Consider the following 24,032-nt stretch of genomic DNA (forward strand, 5'->3'; position numbering starts at 1 on the left):
TTCTGTTATGCTTGTCATCAAATTGTCAGCTGAGACTAAATTAAATAAACCTTAAAAATATGTCTAATGGTTTAAAAATGCATAGTTTTAGTAATATTTTAATTACTTGTTATTCAAATAAAAGAGTGTAATCATTGAATTTGTTCTAATCACTTTTCTAAAGGTTAAATATAAAGGAAGTCCATATTTAATATCCCTGGGGTGACAAATACAATATTATTCTTGGGATGGCTCTTTGGCAGATCATATTGTACAAAGGATTTAAAAGCTGTATGTAGTTGGCTGACTAGCTTGCTGGGTCTTCTGTTCTTGATCTCTCATCAAACTTCTTTTGGCCTTTATTATTTCTCTTTAAGATCTCACTTCTCACCCCGGTTCTTTCAGGGCCCTGTTTTCTGTCACTCTATCTAAGGCATACTCTTCTTTTTTCCTTTTTCTTATAAATTCTCACCACACACACTATTTTTAGACTAAGGAAATCTGCAGGTATTTAATCCATTATTTTTGGAGTTATACTGCATTTTAAATTAAACTGGAAAGTTAATAATGTCCAAAACCTGGCTTTTCTGCATGTATATTATTTTTTCAAACTGTTAAACTATATAATCATTGTTGTGATGATCAAACTACACAGCACAGTTTTTTTTTTTTTTAAACCAGTATCTTGGCCTTAAAAATGCAAACAATTAGAAGTAATGAAGATTTAGGTAATCTTGGCTTTGTGCTGTCTGCTTTCTTTTTGTTTTGAGGTTTTTGTTAGGATTCCCTTATAGTTCCAAAAAAAGAGGCTGAAACATAACTGAGGCACTAGTTGAAAGAAATTAAGTCTTCATGTGACATCACCAGTCCTCTGAATTGATACGGTGTATTGTATTCCACCAGTGTGCCATGGAGCATGACTTAAAAATATGGTTTTTTGTGAGACACTTAATAACAATTTTCAGATTGTATATATTTACATAACATGATTGTAAAAGTCTGGTAATATCCAATCTAAGAAATTATATACATTTAAAATATTGTCTACATTTAAAATACTATCTGCCATAACCATAGTGCTCTGAAATGCTGTCATGATGATTATGATGGCACATATTTCAAGTGATACCTCTGACGGGAAGAAAATTATTTGCAAGTTGATAGTGCAGATGGAAAGTATTCAAACAAGAAAGACCTACTCATGTGAGAAAGGATTTTTAAAAGTGAATAGTGGAGCTAGGTCTAAATACCCAGAAAGTTGAATATTCAGTTCTACTCTTTCATTATCAAAGGTAAAAAGGCCTTCGGTTCAATACTCTGGGTTCCTATTTGACGTAGTACTCACAACAAAATGCTATAATAGTTTGTTGATCTCCCTCTAAAAGATATATGTGCAACTATGAACAGACAGACATAATGAAGATCCCTAATTAACGATGGAACGTAATAGGTACACTAAACTTTTGTTAGCGGTCAGCTGCCTCTGTACTGAAGTGCCTGGTACAAAAGGGCCACTGTCGTTTTTCCAACATGGGGTTTAGTGACCCAGAAGGAAGGAAATTCTAAAGCAAAGGGAAATCTCAGAGAGAATTAGTTGCCCTCTCTCTTGCTTGTATACTTCACTGGTTTGTGATGGTGAGACATGACAAGAGAAATGGTTGAACTCTCAGAAAGACAAAATCACAGGTTTTATTTAGGCTCTGGTATAACTATCTAGATTGAGTATTTTTTAGATTTTAATATTTCAGACCTAGTACTTTTAAAGTGACTTAGAGAATTGTGATGCTCTTTCTACTGTGAAATTCTGTCTTAATGTGTGTCCTTTAGAAAAATTACCTCTTTCAGCCATCTAACTTTGATGATAATCTATGTTCATTGCCATTTCTCCCCTATTTCCTCGTATATTCCCTCTGTGTGTTTATTTCAACTGTTTGTTGCTTTTGGTCATAAATCAGGTCCTCATCCTGTAAAGAATTTTGCACATTTAGTACATGAAGCCTTCTTTCTCCCTTAGGAACTTAAATACCTGGAGAGGTGTTTGAGGGATTAGGGCATCAGCATGCAAGTACTGAAGAGGCTGCAAGGCTCCGCCTTTCTATGTGGGCATAGTGAAAAGGAGCTTTGACCCCGAAAGGAACCCTTTGGCAGTTGTACGAGAATTACTGTTAGAACAATACCTAAATTGGCGAGGGCAAAATAGATCTATCCATTTATTCACTTATGGACAAAGCTGCTCCAGCAGAAGCGTTGCTGCTATTGGTCAGATTTTTCCTATGTTGTTCAGCAGATGAAGTCAAACAAGAATTTGAAGAGCTCAAGTTTAGCTAAGTTATCAGTAAAACCATGTGTTTGTAAGCAGTCGTGCTTCTAATGTCACATCTGCATTGTTCTTTATACTTTCCACCAATCCCTGATACAGTGGCAATTTTAGGGAATTTAAATTAAGAAATAAAATTTTAAATTTTTGAATAAAAAATTAAGAGGAAAACTTGTCTCAAATAGTTAATACATTAATACTTAAAACATTGTATTTTTAGGGTACACTTTCAGATTCAGGGGAATGTTAAACTTAAAACTTCCAGTAAGCCAAATTGTAATTGTGGAAATTTCGCTGTATGATATATATGCACAGCTTCTTCCTAAATTCAATACGTACTCAAGTATCTGACAGGATTCAGTGCAGTGGGAGAGTCTGAGGTTGCTAGAAACTGTATGAACAGTGCCAGTTCCCATTCATTCCTGTAGCTACAAGATACGCTACATCTTTGCTAGGATGATGCAGCGTGAATTCTCCTCTGCTGGTTGTCAAGCATGGCTCAGTTCTTCTCCACTCTGTTTGTGTGCCAGTTCTCCTGGTATTACAGAAACCTTTTCAATCTTTTTATTCAGGTGAGTGTAAGGAGAACATTTTTCATGGACTCCTTCCTTCCTTAACCTCTTGAGCATCTGCTTAATAATAGGGCTGTTGGCTCTATCTGGGTTAACTTGGGAAAAAATTCCAGTCTGACTTTGAATTTCTCTGTTTTATGAGTTTAAATAGTATCTGGAATATGCCTGACTGTAACTTAGAGATTTTGTGGTTCAAAATAATGCTTTGCCTTAGAGCTGGTCCCTACATTTTTAGGACAGAGGCTAAAACCTCAGACATTTTAATAGAAGTTAATACTTTATGCATATGGTTGATATTGCTGTGGTGCATTTTATGATCTTTGAAGCTTTTGGCTGCTAGCATGGATTTCAGAGATAGTGCCTAACAATTCTTTGGTATATTTTGTTGCATTCTTTGCTTTTCAACCTTCAGTGGTATCAGTATATACTTTATAGATACATAAGCGGACAAATTCTTTCCTTTGCATGCATGACTATCTTCACTCAAATCAGCAGGAACAATCTATTCATATTTCACACTAGAATTTAACACATCAGGTAATGTATTTTAGCTGATGACAGGTAGCTCTCTTCTGTGTCATGGTCTTATGTTTGCAGTTAAGTTCTATGGCTAGTTTGCCAACTAAAATAGCTTAAAATTCAAACATCAGTTTGTACTCACATTTTGTTAGTGCATTTTGGAGAACAGGTTAAATTCAAGCTGTGAACCTAACTGCTTCTTACTGCTTATGAACAGGCAGAATGAGGATATATTCTCACAATGAGGAGTCCTCCTGCTGCCCTCAATAGGTCCCTTGCTTTTGTTGTCTCTGGGAAGCTTTTTATGAGTTGTGGGGAACGGCCACAAGGCTAATTGCCGTTAATGGAAAGTTACTGGGTAAGTGTTGACTACATAAATATACCTTCATTGCTTCATACCGTCACTGCTTCCTACTATCCCACATGCCAACTCAGAATAGTCTGACTAAGTAATGAGCTCAAATCCAGTACAATAAACAGATTTCTATACACAGTGCTATAATATTTCTTCTAGGGCAAAATAGCCTGAAATTACAATTGACCCTTGTAATTAGGTGATGAAAATTTTAATGTTAGGGAATAATGCATTTTAATATAGTGTGTATTTTATATAAACTCAAATGATTATTGTTGCAATAGCCTGAGCTGCCACTGTTTTCATGATACATTTATGTGATTTACTTCAGTTAAATAAAGGGAGGCATTTAGTTTGACTTAGGGCTTTTAGGAAGGTGAAAACAGGTTTTGGGGACTATTTTTCAAAAAGGAAAGAAAGAGAAACCATTGGTGTATCTTTACCCCAAAACTACCAGTTCCGTTCTGTTCCCTCGCCTTTTGATACTATGGATCATAGTGTACATTCAGTTGAATCTGTACATAATACTTCCTAACTCCCTGAAAAGTGACTCGCTCCCTGGCTTCTTATCACAGCTAAGTCTTTTTATACTCAGTGTTTTTTAGCAGAGCATAAGTAGTTCAATGAAAGATTGATTTATATTATGTTGCTCGCAAACTGCTGTTAAAGTTATGTGTAGGCAAAGAGGGGAACTGAAGGTCCTGCCATTGCACTCTGTCATCTTTATCAGCCTCTCCAGCATTCTTTACTTTGTAAGGTTTTGCCTGTCAAGTGCAAAACCTCCCATCCCTATCATGCAGGCCTTTTCCATTTGGAATGATTAAATTCTCTTGAGTTTTCTTGTGTGAGGGCTTGCATGATCATGTTCTAAAACTGTTTGAAACACTTTCAGCTTTCTTGTTATAGTGAATTTTGTGTTTTCTCTGTCTCTCTCTCTTTAATTTTACTTTTTTTTAAGGTTAGATTTACTATAGTCAAGGAAAATCCCAATTGTTTTCCTCTATCCGAATCCTAAAGTGGTTTTACATCCTTTTTGTATCTTGGTTAAGTAAATTCTCACAGGGCCAACACCATCTACCAATCTGATATCACTCTCTTTTCTTCTCTCCTAACATTATCTTGTCTCTCTCTCTTTTTGCCTCCCTCTCTTTTGCTCTCTCTTTCTCTTTCTTTCCTTCTTTCCCTTTCTCTTTCTTTTTCTTTCCTTTTTTCTTTCCCCTCTCTCTTGTGTGCTCTCCCTCCCTCCCTCCCTCCCTATCTCCCTCCCTATCTCCCTCCCTCTCTCTCTCTCTCCCTCTCTTTACCTTTTTAAAATGCCCAGCAGAACATGCAGATGTTAAATGTAGGCATAACACAAAGGTACCTGGATCTAATAAAACTGTTTAAATAGTAGGAGGGAAAGACAGTGATCGAAGTGGGAGAAGTGCAGTAAGTATAGTAGGAACAATAGTGGCATTCTAGATACTGTTACGGGGTTTGGATAAAGATGGGGTGGGTACATTGCATGGGTTTGAAAGGGAAGATGCTACTTCTAGGTGAGTGACTTTGTGGGGCTTCTGTAGTCTTCATAAGGTTCACATAAGCACCCAATATTTAGGAAAGTTTGATGGTAACATAATATGACTTAACCTTAAGAATTATATTTCACGTTCCTTCAGCCTGTTATGGTTCATAACATGCTGCACCACTTAATGAGCGTTTTTATTGGAGCACTGGAATGGTAACTTTGGGGTGCTTATCTGAACTAAACTTGTCTTTGAACTTTCTGAAGTTCACCCATTGCTATAATCACCCTTCTGGTTTTAAACATGTTGCCATTAATATTTCAACAGTGATAGTGAAAATATTCTAGGTAGATGCTTTTCAAATCTGAATTGTAAGTCACAATTCAAGTTAATTTTAATACTCTGTTCTGACAAATGTTCATCAAGAGGTGCAGCATATTATAGCTCATAACATGCTGAAGGAATATAAATCCTAATTAAGATTTTTAAATTTTGTGAAAAAAAAGAACCCCCCCAAATTATCATAGTTTAATACATGTTGTGAATATATTTCCCGTCTTATTTTCTTAATATTATGGGCCAAACTGCTAACTTTTATTTGAGGCTTTTGTTAGTGTTTGAAACATTAAGAACAGCACAAGTGGATCTTTGCTCATATTACTGAGTTTCCATTGTGCTGTACTGTTACCATTTTGTGATGATGATGGTATAGGATGCTTAGATGTTACACAATTTGAAATGCCTATATGTAACTCTGCATGACATGACAGAAAGAGGCTCCATCATTGATAACACATAGGCAAAAAGAAGATAATTTGATTTGCTGTTTTTTTTCTCTAGATGGGTTCAGCTTTGTTTAATTTACTGCAAATACAAGCATCCGAATTCCAAACTGAAGTCATGGAGCCCTAAGATACACCGTTACAGGTTGTCATCTATCTTGTCTTGATCTTGTGAAAGGCCTCAGCTTCAGTTTATGTTCCCTGGATTTTTAAAACACTTTCCCTTGTTTCTTTTAAAAATTAATAGTTATTAAATCCACACGCTCAGAGACTGACTTTGAGGTCATTGATTAATTTTCAGATTATTCTTCGTTTTCTTAGTTTCAGTAAATTACTCGCACAAACTTGATGTTGGAAAAGGATGTGATAACCTCATCCTATGTCCCCAGTGAAGGAAAGGCTAACCTAAAGAGTCACCTTATGTTGGGGGGGGGGGTGCGTGCGTGTGCGTGCATGCGTGTGTGTGCATGCGTGTGTGGAAGGAAGTATAGTTTCTAATAGTGGTTCTGGGCCTGACCTTTCCATGGCAGTGCCTTGTATGTTTTTCAGACTGACTTAATAAAAACAGCTGCTTAGAGATGTTACTGATAGGATAGCAGTAATAAGAAAGAAACTTAAATCATTAACTGTGAACCTAAGGTAGCGCCAGGCATAGGGTTGATCTGGAGAAGAGAAAGCTTTGTGCACCTTAATAAGAATTTCTCCAACTTTCTAAAATCAGCTGAAAATAAAGAAGGCATACAGCTATATTAATACCTGGTTTATTTCCATTTATTTTCATTTAATAGAGTAACAGCACAGATGGATTTTCCACTTTTTTTAGATACCTGCCTTGTTTTCAAATAACTATTAATGTTATTTTTCATTTCATGTACAGGGTGATGGAGAACATGCTTCAAATTCTACTCTTTCTTTTAAATGCAATACCCCACGGGAAAGTAAACTATCTTTTTGATAAATGTGATTATATTTAAATGAAATCATAAAAATACATTTTTTATTTTTTTTTAATATACATTATTTCTACAAAGTAATACATGGTGTTATTTTGGTTAATAAATCCTCAGTGTTTCCCATAGTTTTCCATAAAGAAATATTCTTTTGATTTTGGGTTATTGTATGTCATAATTCTCAGACAGAACTCCTTTCTGATTTAAGAAGAGATTTTTGCTTAAATATTAATAGTATGATACAGTCCATAGTAATTCTACATTACTTTCATTCTGTCTTTAGGGATTTACTGAGGCAAACTCCTTCTGAAATTAATGGCACAATAAGGACTACCAGGACATGTTAATAATAATACCTAGTTTTTATGTACTGTTTCCCAAAGCAATTCAGGAAGAAGGAAAATATTTTTCTCATTGTATGGAGTAGGGAGGTGAGCTGACTTGCCTAAAATCATCCTGCAAGCAGATGGATGAATAAAAGTTTTAGAGTGCTGTATCCACTAATTCACACAGTTCAGTTGATTCCTAGTCTGGAATTACAAAGTATGGGAGACATTACTTAGGTGAATTTGGAGGAGTGTAGTGCTGCAAAGCAGCTTGAGTATACAGAAAGAATGTTTTCTGTTGACAAGAAATTGTTAAATACTCTATTTTCGCTTGCAATGAAATACCTGCTTTAATTATCACTTCCCCTCTTATGTTAGTGTATAAATGATGTACTTCTGTAGACAAATCAAAAGAGAAATTCTATAAGTAATCCCTGGAACATGAACCAGAATTCTGGATTCAAATCACCCTGAAATATAAATGTTTTCAAATTCCAGACTGTGATCCAGATCTGACATTTTGCTTGTGTCTTTGTATTGGACTGATTGAAATCTTTGTTACCCAATGCACTTGAATTTGGGGCTTTTCAGAGCATTGATGCAAATTTTGCAATGTAAACACAGCTATTAATTTAAACATTTGAACTTGATTAGATGCAAAATAAACAGTGGGATCACAAGTAGAATTTTATCACAGTCTGACACTTTCAATTACAGTTTTACAATATAAGCCACATATGAAGTAAATGAAGAAGAAAATTAGATTAAAAAGCAAGTAAGACAGGATTATGATAGCACCTCATACGGTGTTTGAAAGAAGGCAATTTTAGTTTTTCACTTTGAAATCAGTACTGGACTGAAGTTTGGATTTTTAGTTGGTTTAGATCTGGTTTTAATTTAGAGCTGAATTTTGAAGCAACTTAATGATTGTAAAATTTATAAATTTAATTAGATTTCAATAGTATTTGTGATGTCTTCTGTGCTTTTCCTATTCTATGTGATTTTCTAAATCATATATTTATTTGTGAATGTGTCTCTATGTGAAAATGTTGTCATCTGAGTGGCAAAAGCGTTTTACACAGAGATTTAAATAAGTAAATACTTAGTACTTCAGTGAAAAATAAATTGTAATTTGAAAAGTAAGATGGATTCTATACTGGCTGCAGCTATGCTTTTAGACATGGCAATATTTCTCCAAAAAAGAGGCTCAAGAATGTCAGTTAATTTAATACATGATTCTCTTAAGTTTTTGTAGAGCCATCCACCAAGTGCAGGATTTAATAGAACTAAATAACTTAGACCAAATTGTCAAAAATGGGATGGAAACTCCAGAAAGCCTCAGTACGCATTCTTCATCATTTCAGACCATTCCAATATGGTGTGTCTTTTAATGGATTTTTTTAAAGAAATCTTACTTTTATCAATTGTGCAACTAAGTACACTGTTGCAATATTGACGCTGATGCAATGCTTCTGCTGATTTTACACTTAGAACAGAATTTTGCATGCAAGTTTACCTCTAAATCATCATTATTCAAGAATAGCTTGTACTGCTGAACTGTTACTACAGCTACTAGTGAACATGTATAAATGCATTTTTATATGCAGTACAATGCAAGAAACGTGAATCTTGGCTAAAACATAAAGTTGCTACTGTTGAGATGTATAAAAGACAGCCTAGGTGCCAGATACTCATTCATTTCCTCAGAGAAACAGTGAATATTATTGGGGGGACCTAATAACTTTATTTTACTCACAGCGTCTTTTCCTTTTTGCTCTTTGTGCAAAGATTCAGCCACAGAATCTATATGAGAATCACTTATAGGGTATGATTTCAAGTGGCCATTAAATAAAATGTAATAGTAGTAACTATCATAGTATCATTTTAAAGAGCTCTCTGAGTATTTGTCTTTCAAATTTCCAAAAATACTTTAAAAATAGAAAATATCTATAAGCAGGTTGTGAACTTCTTATACAGATCTCAGAATAACATAACAAAGATTATCGTGCAAGAAAGTTGTTGTAAAAACAAATAATCTCTGATTTCATTCTGCAAACATAGCCCAATCCAAGGGCAACTGGAGTGACTAGGAAGATTTCCAAAGTGTTCAGCCAACTTTGGACCATGTCCCACATTATGAATTTCAATCCTAGGTAGTTTTAATAGTGAACCACTAATGTCAATAAAACTGGCTTAATTTAGATGAGTAACTGTGCAAAAATAAATGAGAAAATGTTGCAGGAAAAAAGATTATTTGAAGAACTGTGTTTATTTAATACTGACAGTATAAGGAATTAGGATAGTTAAATCATTTATGAAGTATCACCTACAAATCTAAAAAGCCTAAAGAAAATATTTTAGTATGTAGCTCAATTAGTACTCAATACACATGCTCTGTTTTAGCATGTGTTACAGAAGAGGAGTGCAAGTAGTCTGAGCTCAGAAACTTCTTGGTTTAACTAATGGAAACAAATGTTGCTGTTTCATATTTCAGAATTATTAGTATCCTTTTACCATGGAATTTTGAGGCAGATAAGTACAGAAAGGGAGATTCTACGGCTCATCTGAAGACTGCTTTTAAAACACCAAAATATACAAAGCACATTATTAGCACTGATTAAAAAAAAAAAAAAAAGCTTTGAAAAACACTTTTTTATAGTCTACAATTTGATACTTCCAGATTGTTTGTGGCAGAATATTCTTAGGTAAAATATGGTGGCTTTGAAATTGCTCCAAAGTGTTTTGCAACCCTCTATGTATTTATTTCTCTGGCTCCATTTCTTATTGTCTCTGTTCAAAACAAATTTGTGTATACATGTGTGTGTATGAGAACTGGAAACAATTTTAGGCTGTTACTCTGAACAACTTGCTTCTGCCTTCTTTCCTAGGAAGTGTGTAGAGAGCTCTGGTGCCTCAGCAAAAGTAACCGCTGTGTTACCAACAGCATTCCAGCAGCTGAAGGTACTCTCTGCCAAACAGGGAGCATAGAGAAGGGGGTGAGTACAAATAATTTATTGTTTGAAGACTACAGAGAGAAATAAAGAACTAGAAAACACAGTTCCTTATGAGCCATTGTGAGAGTGCAAAAAAAGAGGTATTAGTTCAGAATACATTCATGTCCTAATGAGAGAGTCCTACAGAATTTGTTTAATGATTACTTTATATATCTAATCTAATAAACAATTTGTCCTTGCTATAAAATTCTAAGCCTGGCTCAAAAAAAATGAAGTGCTTTGTTTTCTGAGTAATTTCTGTAAAAACTGTATTGGTTTCATCTTTGTTAAATTTTATAGCACTCCCCTGTAAAGAACTGTTGTAACTCTAGATATGTAATGGATTTCTGAAAAAGGTCTGACATATATCTAGAGATTGATATCTGTTATTTTGTTAGAAGATAAAAAAAATCTTTATTCCTTCAGATTTAAGCAGAATCACATATGCATATAAAAAAAATCCTTAATAAAAGGATTTCTTAAAAACCCATATTTCTCAGGGACCCTTCTGACTTTTATTCCTTTAATATTCAGTTGTATTTGCATAACTGTTTATCTTTAAAGGGCTTTGATATGCAGTCTGATGAACTTACAGACCTAAAGTAAAGACCTAAAGTACAGAAAGTCAGTAATGGGGTGGATAAGCTTGCTTTTTTTTTTTTAATAAAAATTGTATATATATCTGTCTGGACATGTGAATTTTGATTTAAAGGTTGAATGTATCTCAGTAGTTTAGGAAGGAGATCTGAAAATGATTTTCACATTAAGAAAACTAGTAAAAAGGTGTTTCATAATTAGAAGGCAGAATGTATACAGATCTTAAATAGGAAAGAGGGAACAAAAATATTCTAATAATTGATTTACAGGATATGTACCTGAAAAAAAGTAAATTCCGTATGTCCATTTTTAAGATAATACAACACCTTTTACACAGATATGTTCAAAGTGACAAGATGACAAGAATTTGTTACATAAAACAATTTCCAGTAACTCTCTTGAGAATTGCTACATCTGTCCTTAAGATTTACTGCTCCAGACTGCTTTTTTTTTTCCTAACAATGACTACTGTCATCTGTTCTCGGTTCTGACTCTTGCCATGCTAGCTGGATTAGTTTCAACAAAGATTACACTGCATTTTGACTTGCAATCTGATGTTTAAATAAAGAGAATGAAAGCTTTTGGGCAGCTATCACAGTTTATTAATTCTTGCTGACGGCTTCATTCAGGGCCCATGACCTAGTGCCATTCTGATGGCTTTTCCATGCTGAGTTTGGAAATATTGGTAAACCATGTTAAATAAATTCATTGAAGGGGTCATTTAAAAAAATGTAGTGCTTATAGTTAGCCAATAAAAATAGAGAGACCTTCACATTTTACCAAAACTGTTACCTTTTATTAAAGTAATAGAAAATGCTAGGAGCCTTATTCTTAAATCAACAGTCTAGGTTTATTTTGGAACCACCACTCCTTGTCAATGACAAGGAGCAATTTACCTCAATTTATATTTTTTTAAACCATGAGACTACAATGAACAAGTCAAGATGCTTTAAGACACTGTTGCTGTGTCCAGTTGCCAGAGGCTTTAATCACTTTGCTCTATACAAAACATCTCTTCCAGTCATCAGTGTCTTATTCCATCATTAGATATTAGAGTAGTGGGAGAATTGGTATTATTTTACAAAGGTAAACTGTCCATGCCTTTAAACAGCGGAGAATTGTATCTATAAATTGTGACTTCAAAGGTTCTTGTAAATTAATAGTTCCTGATAGCAAAAATGCCGTAAAGCACAAGTCCTTTCCAAATATGTAGTTCTCTTCACCACATGCTAAGGAGAAAATAATAGCTTACAATTCTGTAACACTTCATTATTGCAATAATAGTAACATTTATATTGCAGTCACGCCTACAAGCCACAACCAAATTAGGCCCTATTTTGCTGGGCTTTGTCCAAATATATAATAAATGGAGCATTCGCTGCTCCAAAGGCCTAGCAAGATCCTGGAGTACTTTATCATATTGGGAGGGTCAGTTTCTGCTTTTAGTTACACTGATGTAAATTCTATGTAACTATTAACTCAGATTTGAACAAAATTTGATGCATTAATATCTTATAGGCAGAGTTAGGAGGGATTTCTGTAATTAAAATTGCCTAACACTTTATTATAAGACCTTCTGTTCAGTTGCTTATATAAACCTGCCAAACTTTAACTCTTTGGGCTGAAATTTTCCATAGTAGATGTCTGACTAAGCCTGAAAGTTTTCAGAGTGTTTTCCATAAAAGCTATTCAGTTGTTTCTGCATACAAGGAAGGAGAATAGTGTGTTGTTTTGCTACTGACAGAACCTGTACATCTGTCGTGTTTTGAAGCTTTAATACCTTCATGCTTTGATGAAAGGGCTTACATGTTAGCTGAGGTCAGAAAGGTTCCCCTTTTTTCCTATTCCTATAATAATCAGTTCAAAAATAGATGAATCTTCTCTAGTCATATATACTCAGAGATGAATTTGTGAAGGTGAACTAACTGGTTGGTTTAAAAAGACACTGCTCAGGAGATGCCACAAATAGAACAAAAAGATGAAACTGATAGGAATGTGTATTTTTGTCTTTAAACTTCAAGTAATAAAAATGAACTTTTATAGCATCATCAGTATAGATGTGTGCCAGGGTTATAAACAAGTGGCAAATGTGCAAAAAGTGAAAACACAGCATGCTGAAAGAAGAATTTATAAAGCTGGATTATCTGGTGGTTAAAATTCAAGTTATTTTTGGACATTAAGTTTCCTAGCAAAATAATTGTAGAAGCACTGATTGAAAATCCATTATTAGAATTGAGATGGCAAACTTACATTTAATTTATCTTCATTTTTCTTGCTATTACAGTTCTTGCTCTATGAGTACAGAATTTTCTAAAAGCATATCATTATAAATCTCTCAGTTTGGTTAAAAACTGCTCACATTTTTCACAGAGTTAAAAGTTTGTGCACATTTTATATGCGAGTGTTTAAATGCATTACCACTGTCTTTCTAATTGAATTAATTGAGAGTTACTTCTTAGTGGGAGAGAAGAATAACTTTTCAGTTCTAAAACTTTCATGAAGAATTGTTCTTTTCAAAATAGATGACACCTTCTCTTTTCTTCATATACTGGTTACTCAGTAGTCCCTACCTCATTCCTGACAGCAGGTGAGGTTGCTATAATTCATGGAGGAAACATAGTTCTTTTGTCCCAGTATAAATAATGAAGGGTTTGGCCATTTTCAATTACTCTGGAAGAGATTTTATGCATCGCTAGCCTCTGCTGAAAGATTAATTTTCAGTTAAAAAATAGCAACCAAAGTGAGCAGTAAGTCCTCAATTAATTTCAGAGAAGGAGAAAAAACAGCACTGAAGGAGGGGTAATATGGGAAGTATAAGAAATAAACGTTTGGATGGTAGAGGAAATTTCAGGGATTTTATTTTGCTTTGGAAAATAAAGCAGATAAAATACACCTGACTATCGTACACATTCACAGCGGGATAGAGTTAGGATTGTTTGCATGTTCTATTTGTACATATGTGCTATTTTGGGGGTTTAACTTTAACTCTGAGTTTCCTTTTACTTTGGTTTATAAACTTGGGTTTTGAAGTGTTTATATTTTTATAATGTACTTCTATCTAAATTATTAGCATATATTTTTACTCTTAGCAGCATTTTAATTTTTAGCTTTTGACTCTAGCACTAGATAACCATGTAATCCTGCAGCCTCTTTAACAAAGTGCTGTAAAGGGATTATTGTCTTCAGTTAATGTAATCGTTACCACTTTATTTATAATAATAATTTAATATCACTGTAATGAAGAGAAAACCAGAAAAATTTAATGTCTCATATATAATTCACATAAATACTGCTTTCCCAATTGTAATTGTACCCTTAGAGGCATTGCAAAACACTGTGTCATGTATGGATGTATATATACATATGGATGTATGTATACTAGCTCAAAATACATGGGTTTACTTTATGGACTGCATTGTGTGCTGTACAGGCATTCAGTAATAGTCTAGATTTAAGAGACGCTCCATATGAGGGATACTTTCCTCCAACAGATATCTGTTTATTGGCATAAACCTTAGAGTTGGAAATTTAGTGGAACTGCAAGAAGGATAAACCGTCCTTTCCTAAGTAGAACTCCATGAAACATTGTGTCCGTTTTGGGTTTAATGATTTGTTTTGCTTTTTTTAAGAAAGACAATGCATTTTGAACTTGAAATTTAAATATTCTGTTTCATATGTTTTCTGTAGGCACACATGAATGCTGCTTTTTATTTCTCTAACTGTTAGAGGATGAGGTTTTATAAACAGAAATGTGCTGGATGGTAACAACTGTCCTTTAAAACAGTTTCAGGTATAGCATATACAGACAAACAAGAAGTCATGGATGATAAAAATGTTTTGAGAGAAGAAACCATGATGAATGCGACTAGAAAAATAATACTAGAGGTTTCACTTGTTGATGTTAAATGCTAGTATGTATTTGTATGTATAACTACTTTGTATCTAGGTACATTTGTTGAGAATAAGCTACATAAGTTTATTAGTAATACAGTGTTTTAATGTTCATTCTTTAGAGCTGTGCACTTAGACTCTTTTGTTTGACATGCTTGATGATCTAGAACTGACTTGTTATTAAAAATGAAATTTCTAATTAAAAATTAGGGATTTTTATTCATTTTCTTTGACTAGCACTGTGTAATCATTGTTCATGTCAAACTGCTATTAATTTCTTTTTTTCTGAGTAATGACTGAAGGTTAAATTCTGTTTTCAATTGCTTTCATAAAAATCTGGAGTAATTCAGGTCATTCTCAGTGACTGCATTTACACTATCTTTAGCTCTTCAGACCAGAACTCATCTCATACACACTGCTGGGACTGAGGCTTTAGGTGAGCCTTAGGACTCAGGAAAGAAAAAACTTGGCTTTGCTGGACCCACTAGTACAAACCCAACACCGAGTCTGTCAGTAGTGTTTATGGGCTGTGTCCGTTATGGGACTTCTAGGCATTTAAGCAATGGATGCCCACCTTTTGGAAGTGAAATACGCAGACCCAGCTCAGAGTAAACCTGCGACCATGCTCTGCTCTGTGGCCTAACCCACTAATAACAGGATGGACATAACTAGTAGAATTACTCTATATTTTCAGTGATATAATAGACACCAGAATGTGGTTGAAACTATGGACTCCAGGATTATTTCTGAGTGGTTTAAAAAAAGATTTCTGACTTATGAAATGAAAACTTACTATAACACTATAACACTTATCCACTCATATGAAGTGTCTGTAGATTTGTATGTCCGGTGTAGGTAATAATATTGCAAAGGTTCAGTTACTGCATGAATAAAGTACACATCCTCACTCTGTCCCTGAACAAATGGCCAGTCACTGTATAGAAGGATTTTCTGTACCACGTCTAATGCCTTGCTACTGCTTTTATTATGTCTGTAGTGTTAGTATAGACGAAGTACTGCAACAAATTCTTCTTCCATTGTAACCTCTTCCAGATTTTCTTTTTAAAATGCAAGGAGATTACTTTCTTAAAAATACTGGAGTGGGGAATTTTTAATTTTGTGTAAAATGAAGCTTCTGCATGAATCATAACTGGAGGGTGTTTTACTAAACTAACCTTGAAAAAGGATCTTAATGTCTAAAAGAATGCAAGTAACTTGCAGTTCCCTTAATGTGAAGCATTAAGAAGGATGTGTGAAGAAGAAAGAAAATCTTTATTTGAAGCTTATTTAAACTTCTGGTGTGTATTAGAGATTTATAATGCAGGATTTAGTGAAGACAATTAACAAATCACACACGCCCTCGCCAATGTCTAAACATGGCTAGAAAAAGTAAAATACTAGTCTTGTTATCTATACAGGGAATGCTAATGCCTATAATTGGTCATTGCTTGACCCTTGTATTTTTGTGTCCTGATAACTCTATCAGCCTGGAAGCTAATTTTGTGTTTTTTCTTGTGAAATCTTTCAGTGGTGTTATCAGGGAGAGTGCGTACCTTTTGGCACTTGGCCCCAGAGCATAGATGGGGGTTGGGGTCCGTGGTCAATATGGGGAGAGTGCAGCAGGACCTGCGGAGGAGGAGTCTCCTCGTCTATAAGACACTGTGACAGTCCAGCGTAAGTAGCTAAAGTAAGCCAGAGCCAACAAAAAGACACACTTGGAAATTATTCAAAACTGTGGTTTCACATGTTATCTGTAAAAATGTTTTGCTAGTGTGCCAACATTTGTCTTCAAAATAGCAAACAGAAACAGCTACACAAGAGTAGCTCCCTAGATATACTTTCAATATTTTTTTTTACTGTATCTATTATGCATGCACTGTAAAGATAGCCAGATTTCTATTTGGTAGTAACGAGAAAAATTTTTGTTCTGAAACTTACTGTTCATGCAAAATATACTTTAATTATGCCTTAGATTTCTTACTTCTTAAGATATGTATTGTCTCTGATGCTTGTCTAGGGTATAAAATAACTATTGGCAGTTTTATATTGAAAAAGCTACACAGAATATTTCAAAGATTTTGCATACAGCTTTTCACATATAAAATGCAATTAATAATATTACTGTGCATACAATACATTTATGCCCTATCACATCCAACGCTTAGTTGTGACTTCCCACTGACTCTTAAAACAATTCAGCTACTTCTCTCCCTGCCACTACTATCTCTTGGTCCATCTACTCTCAGTTGGGGCCAGCTTCTCCACTACAACTTGGTCTATTTTGTGTATCGGTACTGGTTCTGTCATCTCTGTCTGCTTCCCAATGTCCTGAACAGTGTTCCAGAGAAGGTCTGCCAGGTAAGTGCTCACCTCTCTGTCTTTAGCACTTCTCAGATCAGGAATTCATATTTATTTCCATTGCTTTTCTTTCCTGAATGAATCACTGCTTTTTTGTTTGCCCTGAACTGGTTACCTCATCAGAGCTGTAAGTGTTTGCAGAAGGATATTTTTTATTAGTCCACTCTTTGTTCTAGTCATATCTCATACTGTATGTTTTCATGCCCATTATTAATTTCAAAGACTACTTTCCTTCAAAACATCAGGCTTTTTTGTTTCTTTCATGGAAAACATTCTGCAACTTCTGTCACTCCTTTCTTACCTTCTTCTCTCTGTATACTAACTAGTGTTCTCTGTATCCTACGAATCTTTGTTGCTCGTAGCCATGTTTTCCAAGCCAGGCTTTCACTTCACTCTGCTAGACAGACATTACTGCTGTTTAAGGTGGTCTGTTCACGTCCTAGCATTAGCAATAACTACCAATCAAATCTGGCAAATACCACTAATTATTGAATGCATTCAAAAGCAAAAATTATCCCTATGCATAGATAACACGACAGACTATGTTTCTGTGAGAGAATAATAAATTAAATACATTAGTTTTTTCACGGCAATAGAATGAGTACAAATACTAATTAAAAGTCTGTTTGAAGCATCAGTAATTTCCTAGGATTTTTTTAAATGTTCCTGTCTCCCTGTACGTCAATGGTTATGTTGAAAGATAATTGGATCCTAGATGCTTAACAGTGCAGCAAGCAAGTGCAATTTTTTTTTTTATAAATCTCCATTTGGAAAAAATTCCCCTCAATTTGTCAATTAATAAGAGTATTTTAGGATAATGTTGTCTGGCTAAATATCTGTAACATGCAAAATAGTTTTGATTTTCATTTTAGTTACTTGTAAATTTTTTAGTCCTTTATTATAAAACAAAACAACAAGTATTTTTCCTTCCTGCTTTCAAGTTATGATGAAAGACTGGTGTATGGTTAATCTTCCATTTAAGTCAATGGTAATTCGTTATTTGACCTCTGTGGAAGATAGATAAGGTTCTTGAAGAATCTGGAAACTTTAAGAGCAAGTTCTGGCTTAATCGCACTAATAAAAACCTGTTTACTGTGGAGTTGCTTCAGTTTTAATAATGCATGATTTAAATCAGAATCAGATTCTTGAACTAGAAAATGCAGTATTTGCTACTGACTCCAGTAATTTAGCAGGCAGTGTTTCTGCATTTTGTTATATTTTCAAGTGTAATATGAGAAGATTAAAAAAAAAGATTGTTTATATACATTTCATTCTAGTTTAATAAAGCAGGGAAATAATTAAAAACAATACATTTTGGTGCATTTGAAAAGTAATTTGATTGTATAGTTTGGAATTTATTCAAACTGGATAAATGTTATGTGAGTGAAGATGTTAAAGTATTCAGTTCAGTTCTGCATCTATTCCAATTCAAGTTAATGTTAAATAATCATTTAATAAGATGTTTGAAAATCTCATCTCAAAACTTCATGGGGAAGTTTTGTACATTTATTGTACATTTGTTCACATTTATTTTTATTTATGTTATATAATATATAAATATATCTCGTGAACTTGTATTTATACTAATAATATATAAACACATTTCATGAACTTGTGTTTTTACTAATACAACACATAAAACACATGTTTTTGCAGGCCTTCGGGAGGAGGAAAATATTGTCTTGGAGAAAGGAAACGGTATCGCTCCTGTAATACTGATGTAAGTAAATTATATTTCACTGTCAAAGTATAATGAACTTATCTGTTTTTCTTTTTGACATAAATGGATGCATTTATTTCCAGTTTGGAAGAGGATTTATGAAAACTGAATTTTGCATTTTTTTGGGAAATCATCCTGTTGGGCACCTCTATATTGCAGGCTCTCTACATGTCTGCTGCAATGTTATGCCCAACTTCAGGCTTCACATTAAGGCCTAGAATGAGCTCAACTTCAGCATGCATGTTTAAGGTGAACAAGAATCATATGAGTTCCCATGCCACATCAGACCAAAGGTCTGTCTAGCCCAGTGTCTTGTGTCCCAACCATGGTTAAAAGCAGGTGCTTAAGGAAAAATTATAAAAAGGATGGCAGCCAAGGCATGATTTTTCTAAGGGTACACCTTACAAGCTTCCAGAAACCAAGTGTTTAAACACTTCTTGAGCTTGGCATTGTATCTGTACCATCCTATCACCTGTACCATTGTATCTGGACTGATCCTTCCTCTAACCCATTTTTTATACTTTTATAACCTCCAGTGATAATATATTATACAATCCTCTTAAGTATTCTGTGAAATGTACTTCTTTGGTGTGTTTTAAACCTGCAGCTTGCCATCGGGTGTCCACTGGTTCTTGTTATCAAAATGATGATGCAGTTTCGGAGCCAAGCCCATCAAATAATGAGTTGCTACTGAGATGAGTGGAGCAGAGTAGATGCCACATACATAAAATCAAATTATGAACCAAAATTATAAATTCAAAAAAGTTAAAAATTGAACCAGACAAAAGTACTTGACAATAAAGAATTTCACTAATAGGTTTCCAAGTCAGCTGTAGCACTAACTTTTTTTTATCTTCAGATTTGTTTAAGTTTTCTTCTAAAAACAAGAAAGTTCTAGGGGAGATAATGATAATGAAAAAGTGCATTACTTGAAAAGGACAACTAGAATATTGTAGGTTACAGTTTGCCTGATATCCATCCAAGGGAGAATTGATGTACACGATTGTATTGTGTTTCAGCTGTTTATCTTTTGATATAGTTCAGAAAAAAATAATTCTTCAGAACAGAAAATATTTTCAAGGAACCAGAACATTAACTACTAAAGATAGTTATGAATTATTGTAAGTATTAGTTCTGTGAACTTCCCTGTGGACGTTATTCCCGTTTTTAGAAAGTATTACAAATTTCCAAACAGAAAAATACTTTCCTACTCCTAGTGACAGCTGCTGTGTTCACACAGCCAAGGAGTATGTGAGGCCTTTTGCCACAGTGTTGTAAGGGAAACTCATGCTGAGCTGCTTGTCAAGTATGAGCTATAAAACTTTTCCAGTCGTACTACCTTCCAAATTTCAGTGTACCATTCTGTAACTTCGACCGTCTTCCCTCTTTCGTAGATGTATATCTTTGTGTTTGGCTGTCTTTCTGCAATTTTCATTTGAGTGAATCCAGTTTACCAGGTGATACTGTGTAACTAACTTAGGTGATAATGTATAACTGACTTACCTTCATCTTCATTCTCACTCAGCCAGTCTGTGTAATTGGAAAATGTTATAAGCAATGATTTTATTTATTGTTCCAATTCACAAATGAAACTATTGAATAACAATGAAACTATTGAATAACATTGAACCTGTTTCTTATCCTTACAGGTGATATGAAATTCACCTTTAAATTCACCAACTAAACCATGATTTCTGATTGTCTTCTATCCTTTGAAATCTGTCAGTTAGTCAGTATTAATGTATGCTTAACTAAACAAGTACAGGTTTGGTTCTATTCTTTTATTCAGGATGTTTTGCACTACTAATTGAAGTGGCTTATAAAAATCTAAGCATATTCTATTATCCTTATAATTTCACCAAAAAGTGTAAAAAGTTTAAGTTGATAACATCTGTTCTTGTACAGAATACTGACTTGTGTTACTTATTTACCTTTCTTTTAAACATGTATTGGTGGAGTCTCTACCAACTTTCCTATTAATTTGGGATGGATATCAGGCAAACTGTAACCTACAATATTCTAGTTGTCCTTTTCAAATAATGCACTTCTTCATTATCATTATTTCTGTTTGCCTGCATAATCTAAGACTTGTTAAAATTCACAGTGGCAGATCAGAGACCTCCTTCCTTAACTTTTTCAGAATTCTTGAGAGCTAGTTGTCCAGGCCTTCTTATTTAAAAAGGTTTATCTCCAATAGAAACTATTTAGCTTCTGCCACAGTAACTAGTACACAAGAAAGTTTACCTAATACATAATCCTGCTGCCTCACAAATACAGAAGAATTTTTTAATACTTGATTGTTATTAACAGTTGTACCATATCCACCTAGTGATACTGCTGCACTGTTGCCTAGGATTTCTTTTATTCTTATCGTATTTTATTCCATACTCTCAGACACTTACTTTTCAGACATGGTTTTCTTCCTAGTCTATTTTGCTTCCCATACTCTCGCTCTACTTCTTCCTTATTACTGAGATGAAGCTCATAGGATTGCAGAAGAAATATCTGGAAGGTACCTGAGAAGGCCATTTAGGCTATTCCACAGCTCAAAGGCAAAATCAACTGTCATTAAACCATTCTTGCCTGATGGTTAGGCAACTATTTGATCTGTTTCTAAACACCTCCAGTGATACAGATTTCCCTGTTAGGTGTACTATTCAAATTCTTAAATATCCTTACTGTTAGAACAGTTTTCCTAAAATATTGCATGAATTTTCCCTTCGTTTAAGGCCATTACTTACTCTATCCCCGTTGGGATGTAGAAGAGAGCTGATCGTATTCCCTCTGTGGCAGCCTTTTACATGTTTGTAGACCACTATCATGACTCTTTGCAGTCATCTTTACGCTAGACTAACAGCTGTATTTCCTGCAGTCTCTCTTTAATCCCCTTTGGGATCCCACTAATGCGCATCTTTTGGAAGTGTGGTACCCAAATCTGGACACAATACTTTAGCTCTCAGAACTGAGTAGCAAGGGAGGATCATGTTATCTTAGTGAAGAGATTCTGTTTGTGCATTTCAGTATTGTGTTTGCTTTTCTTAAAACAGTGATAATATTTATTCAGTTTGTCTTGCTCCATAGTGTCCAAATCCTTTTCTAAAGAACTACTGTTTAGGTCATTCCTCATCTTGTACTTGAATAGCTGATTGTTCCTACCTAAGTGTAGTAATTGGTCTTTATTGAACTGCATCCATTGGTTTATTTCAAAGCACTGCTCCAGTGTGTCAGAAACTTTTAAAATTATAGTCTCGTATTCCAAAGCACTTGCTTTCTACCTATACTCAGATTTCAATCAATAATTTAAATAAGAAATTGGAAAGGAAACTTGCATTTCATTTCAAAACAAATAGGCTGACTCAGGACAGGCAGTTTGGAAATGCCACTGTTATGGTTTTACTGTGAACCATTTTTTTTAACATACCTTTGGGGTATGGTTTTTCAGGGTATAAACATACTGTGACTGACAGAAGTTTAAATTTACTATCTTAATGGTTATAATGATTGTAGTCCATTTCTTTTATAGTACTTTTTAGGGTTCTAAATAAATAAGAATTGCTGAGACTAGTAGATTTTATTTCAAAATTTACGACGGTCCTTATTGCTTGACATTTTTAATGGAATAGTATGTTTGATTAATGTAAGTGTTAAGAGCATGCAGATCTGTCATCGTTCATATGAAAAATGTGTTGTTTGTACATCTCTTTTGTTGAGGTTTTTTTCTGCAGTGTCAACATTCATTGCCCATCTGTAGTTTTAGAAGTAGCACTCCCTAAAGATCCTACTATTCATAAACAAAACCTCCTTCATTTTGACTTCATTTTTCTTTCAGAGAGCAGGTAGTTATGTTGCCCTTTCTTACGACCATTTTCATTCTTTGGAAACAGCACACACACTCCTACTAGGCATATTTCTCATCAAAGACTTTCAAAGCCATGTATGACTTCCTAATTCAAAAGGCATCTGCTAATGGAAACATTGAGATCAGCAGAAAAGAACATTAGCTAATGAGTTCTGGAAACAAAAGGATGGTAGAAAGAACACAATTGTCAGAAACTTATTTTCTAACACCAACTGCTCTGGCTCTTACAAAAATATACATATTTTTCCAACCAAAGTACTTTTTTTTAAAAAAAAATGCCTACAGAGTTGCAAGACACATAATAACTTAGTTAAAGTAACTCATTGTCTGATGAAAATATATATAGAATGTGAAGCTTAATCTGGTATACATCTAAATCAGTAAGAGTCTCCTAACTTTTTTAATACTGTGAAAAAGGTTCTGTGAATGCTTTTTTCATATAAAAGTATGTACGTATACATATCTTCAGAAGATTCCTTTTCTTGTGCCTTTTCTCTCAACAAAATGCGGGCAAATGATTTTTGTTAGTTCCTTCCTTTATGCATACATTCACAGACATTGTTCATTGCTTTCATAATTCTTAACATTTTCAAAACTATTTTTTTTGATTTGCATTCATGTGAGGAGCTACCTGTTGGAACAGTAGCTGGATCTCAGCTGTCACCCTTCTGGCTGTGTTTCTCATCCTCTGTGATACACTGTATAGTCCTTTGTTGATAAGAAACCCGATGACTTCAGTTACTGAAGTTACTTGAAGCTCTGAGATGCATAGATTTTTGTGAGATCAGATGTTTAGTGATATATCAACATCAATTCAATGATTTGTTGACACTCTTCAAACTATTTTTGCTTCAGGCTTAAAAATAGTGATACTCTTCCTAAATTCAATGCTTTTTCACTCAAAATTTGAATCTTTTCGTCATGTTCTACTCAGGACCTTCCTCAGACCAGATTATAAGATGCTATATATTTGTTGGGGTCCTACCTCATGTTTTGCAGTCTCCTAAGAGAGTCTGGAAACACAAGCAGACTGTTGCTTCACAGGAGTTATCCATATGCACACTGTACCCCATGCAAAATGAGAAATAATTTACCCAATAAAGAGAAGTAATTATTGCCCATTTACCTTGGGGAAGGATTACGTAGGGAGTTAGTACCCAAGAGCTGACATTTTGTAAATGCGTGTTGTAGCTTGCCTTGCAGTAACCTGTTTGCATTTCTATATCTGTTATTTTTGAATGCATTTCTTGAGTTACTTCCTCTAGAGTAGTAGTGAGGTACTCAAAAAGATAGGAAATAAAAATTTGCA

At 34.4% G+C, this 24,032-nt stretch overlaps 1 protein-coding gene across 1 annotated transcript in view; it reads left to right on the forward strand.

Annotated features, from left to right (window-relative positions):
• Positions 1 to 24,032, forward strand: part of ADAMTS6 (ADAM metallopeptidase with thrombospondin type 1 motif 6) — a 163,385-nt gene that overhangs the window by 88,726 nt on the left and 50,627 nt on the right. The window contains exons 12-14 of the mRNA XM_067316437.1: positions 10,194 to 10,301; positions 16,315 to 16,460; positions 18,801 to 18,864. Of these exons, the coding sequence (XP_067172538.1) occupies positions 10,194 to 10,301; positions 16,315 to 16,460; positions 18,801 to 18,864 (318 nt within the window). The remainder of the gene's footprint in view (positions 1 to 10,193; positions 10,302 to 16,314; positions 16,461 to 18,800; positions 18,865 to 24,032) is intronic.

Source organism: Apteryx mantelli, chromosome Z (assembly GCF_036417845.1).
Source record: "Apteryx mantelli isolate bAptMan1 chromosome Z, bAptMan1.hap1, whole genome shotgun sequence".
Classification (NCBI taxonomy): domain Eukaryota; kingdom Metazoa; phylum Chordata; class Aves; order Apterygiformes; family Apterygidae; genus Apteryx; species Apteryx mantelli.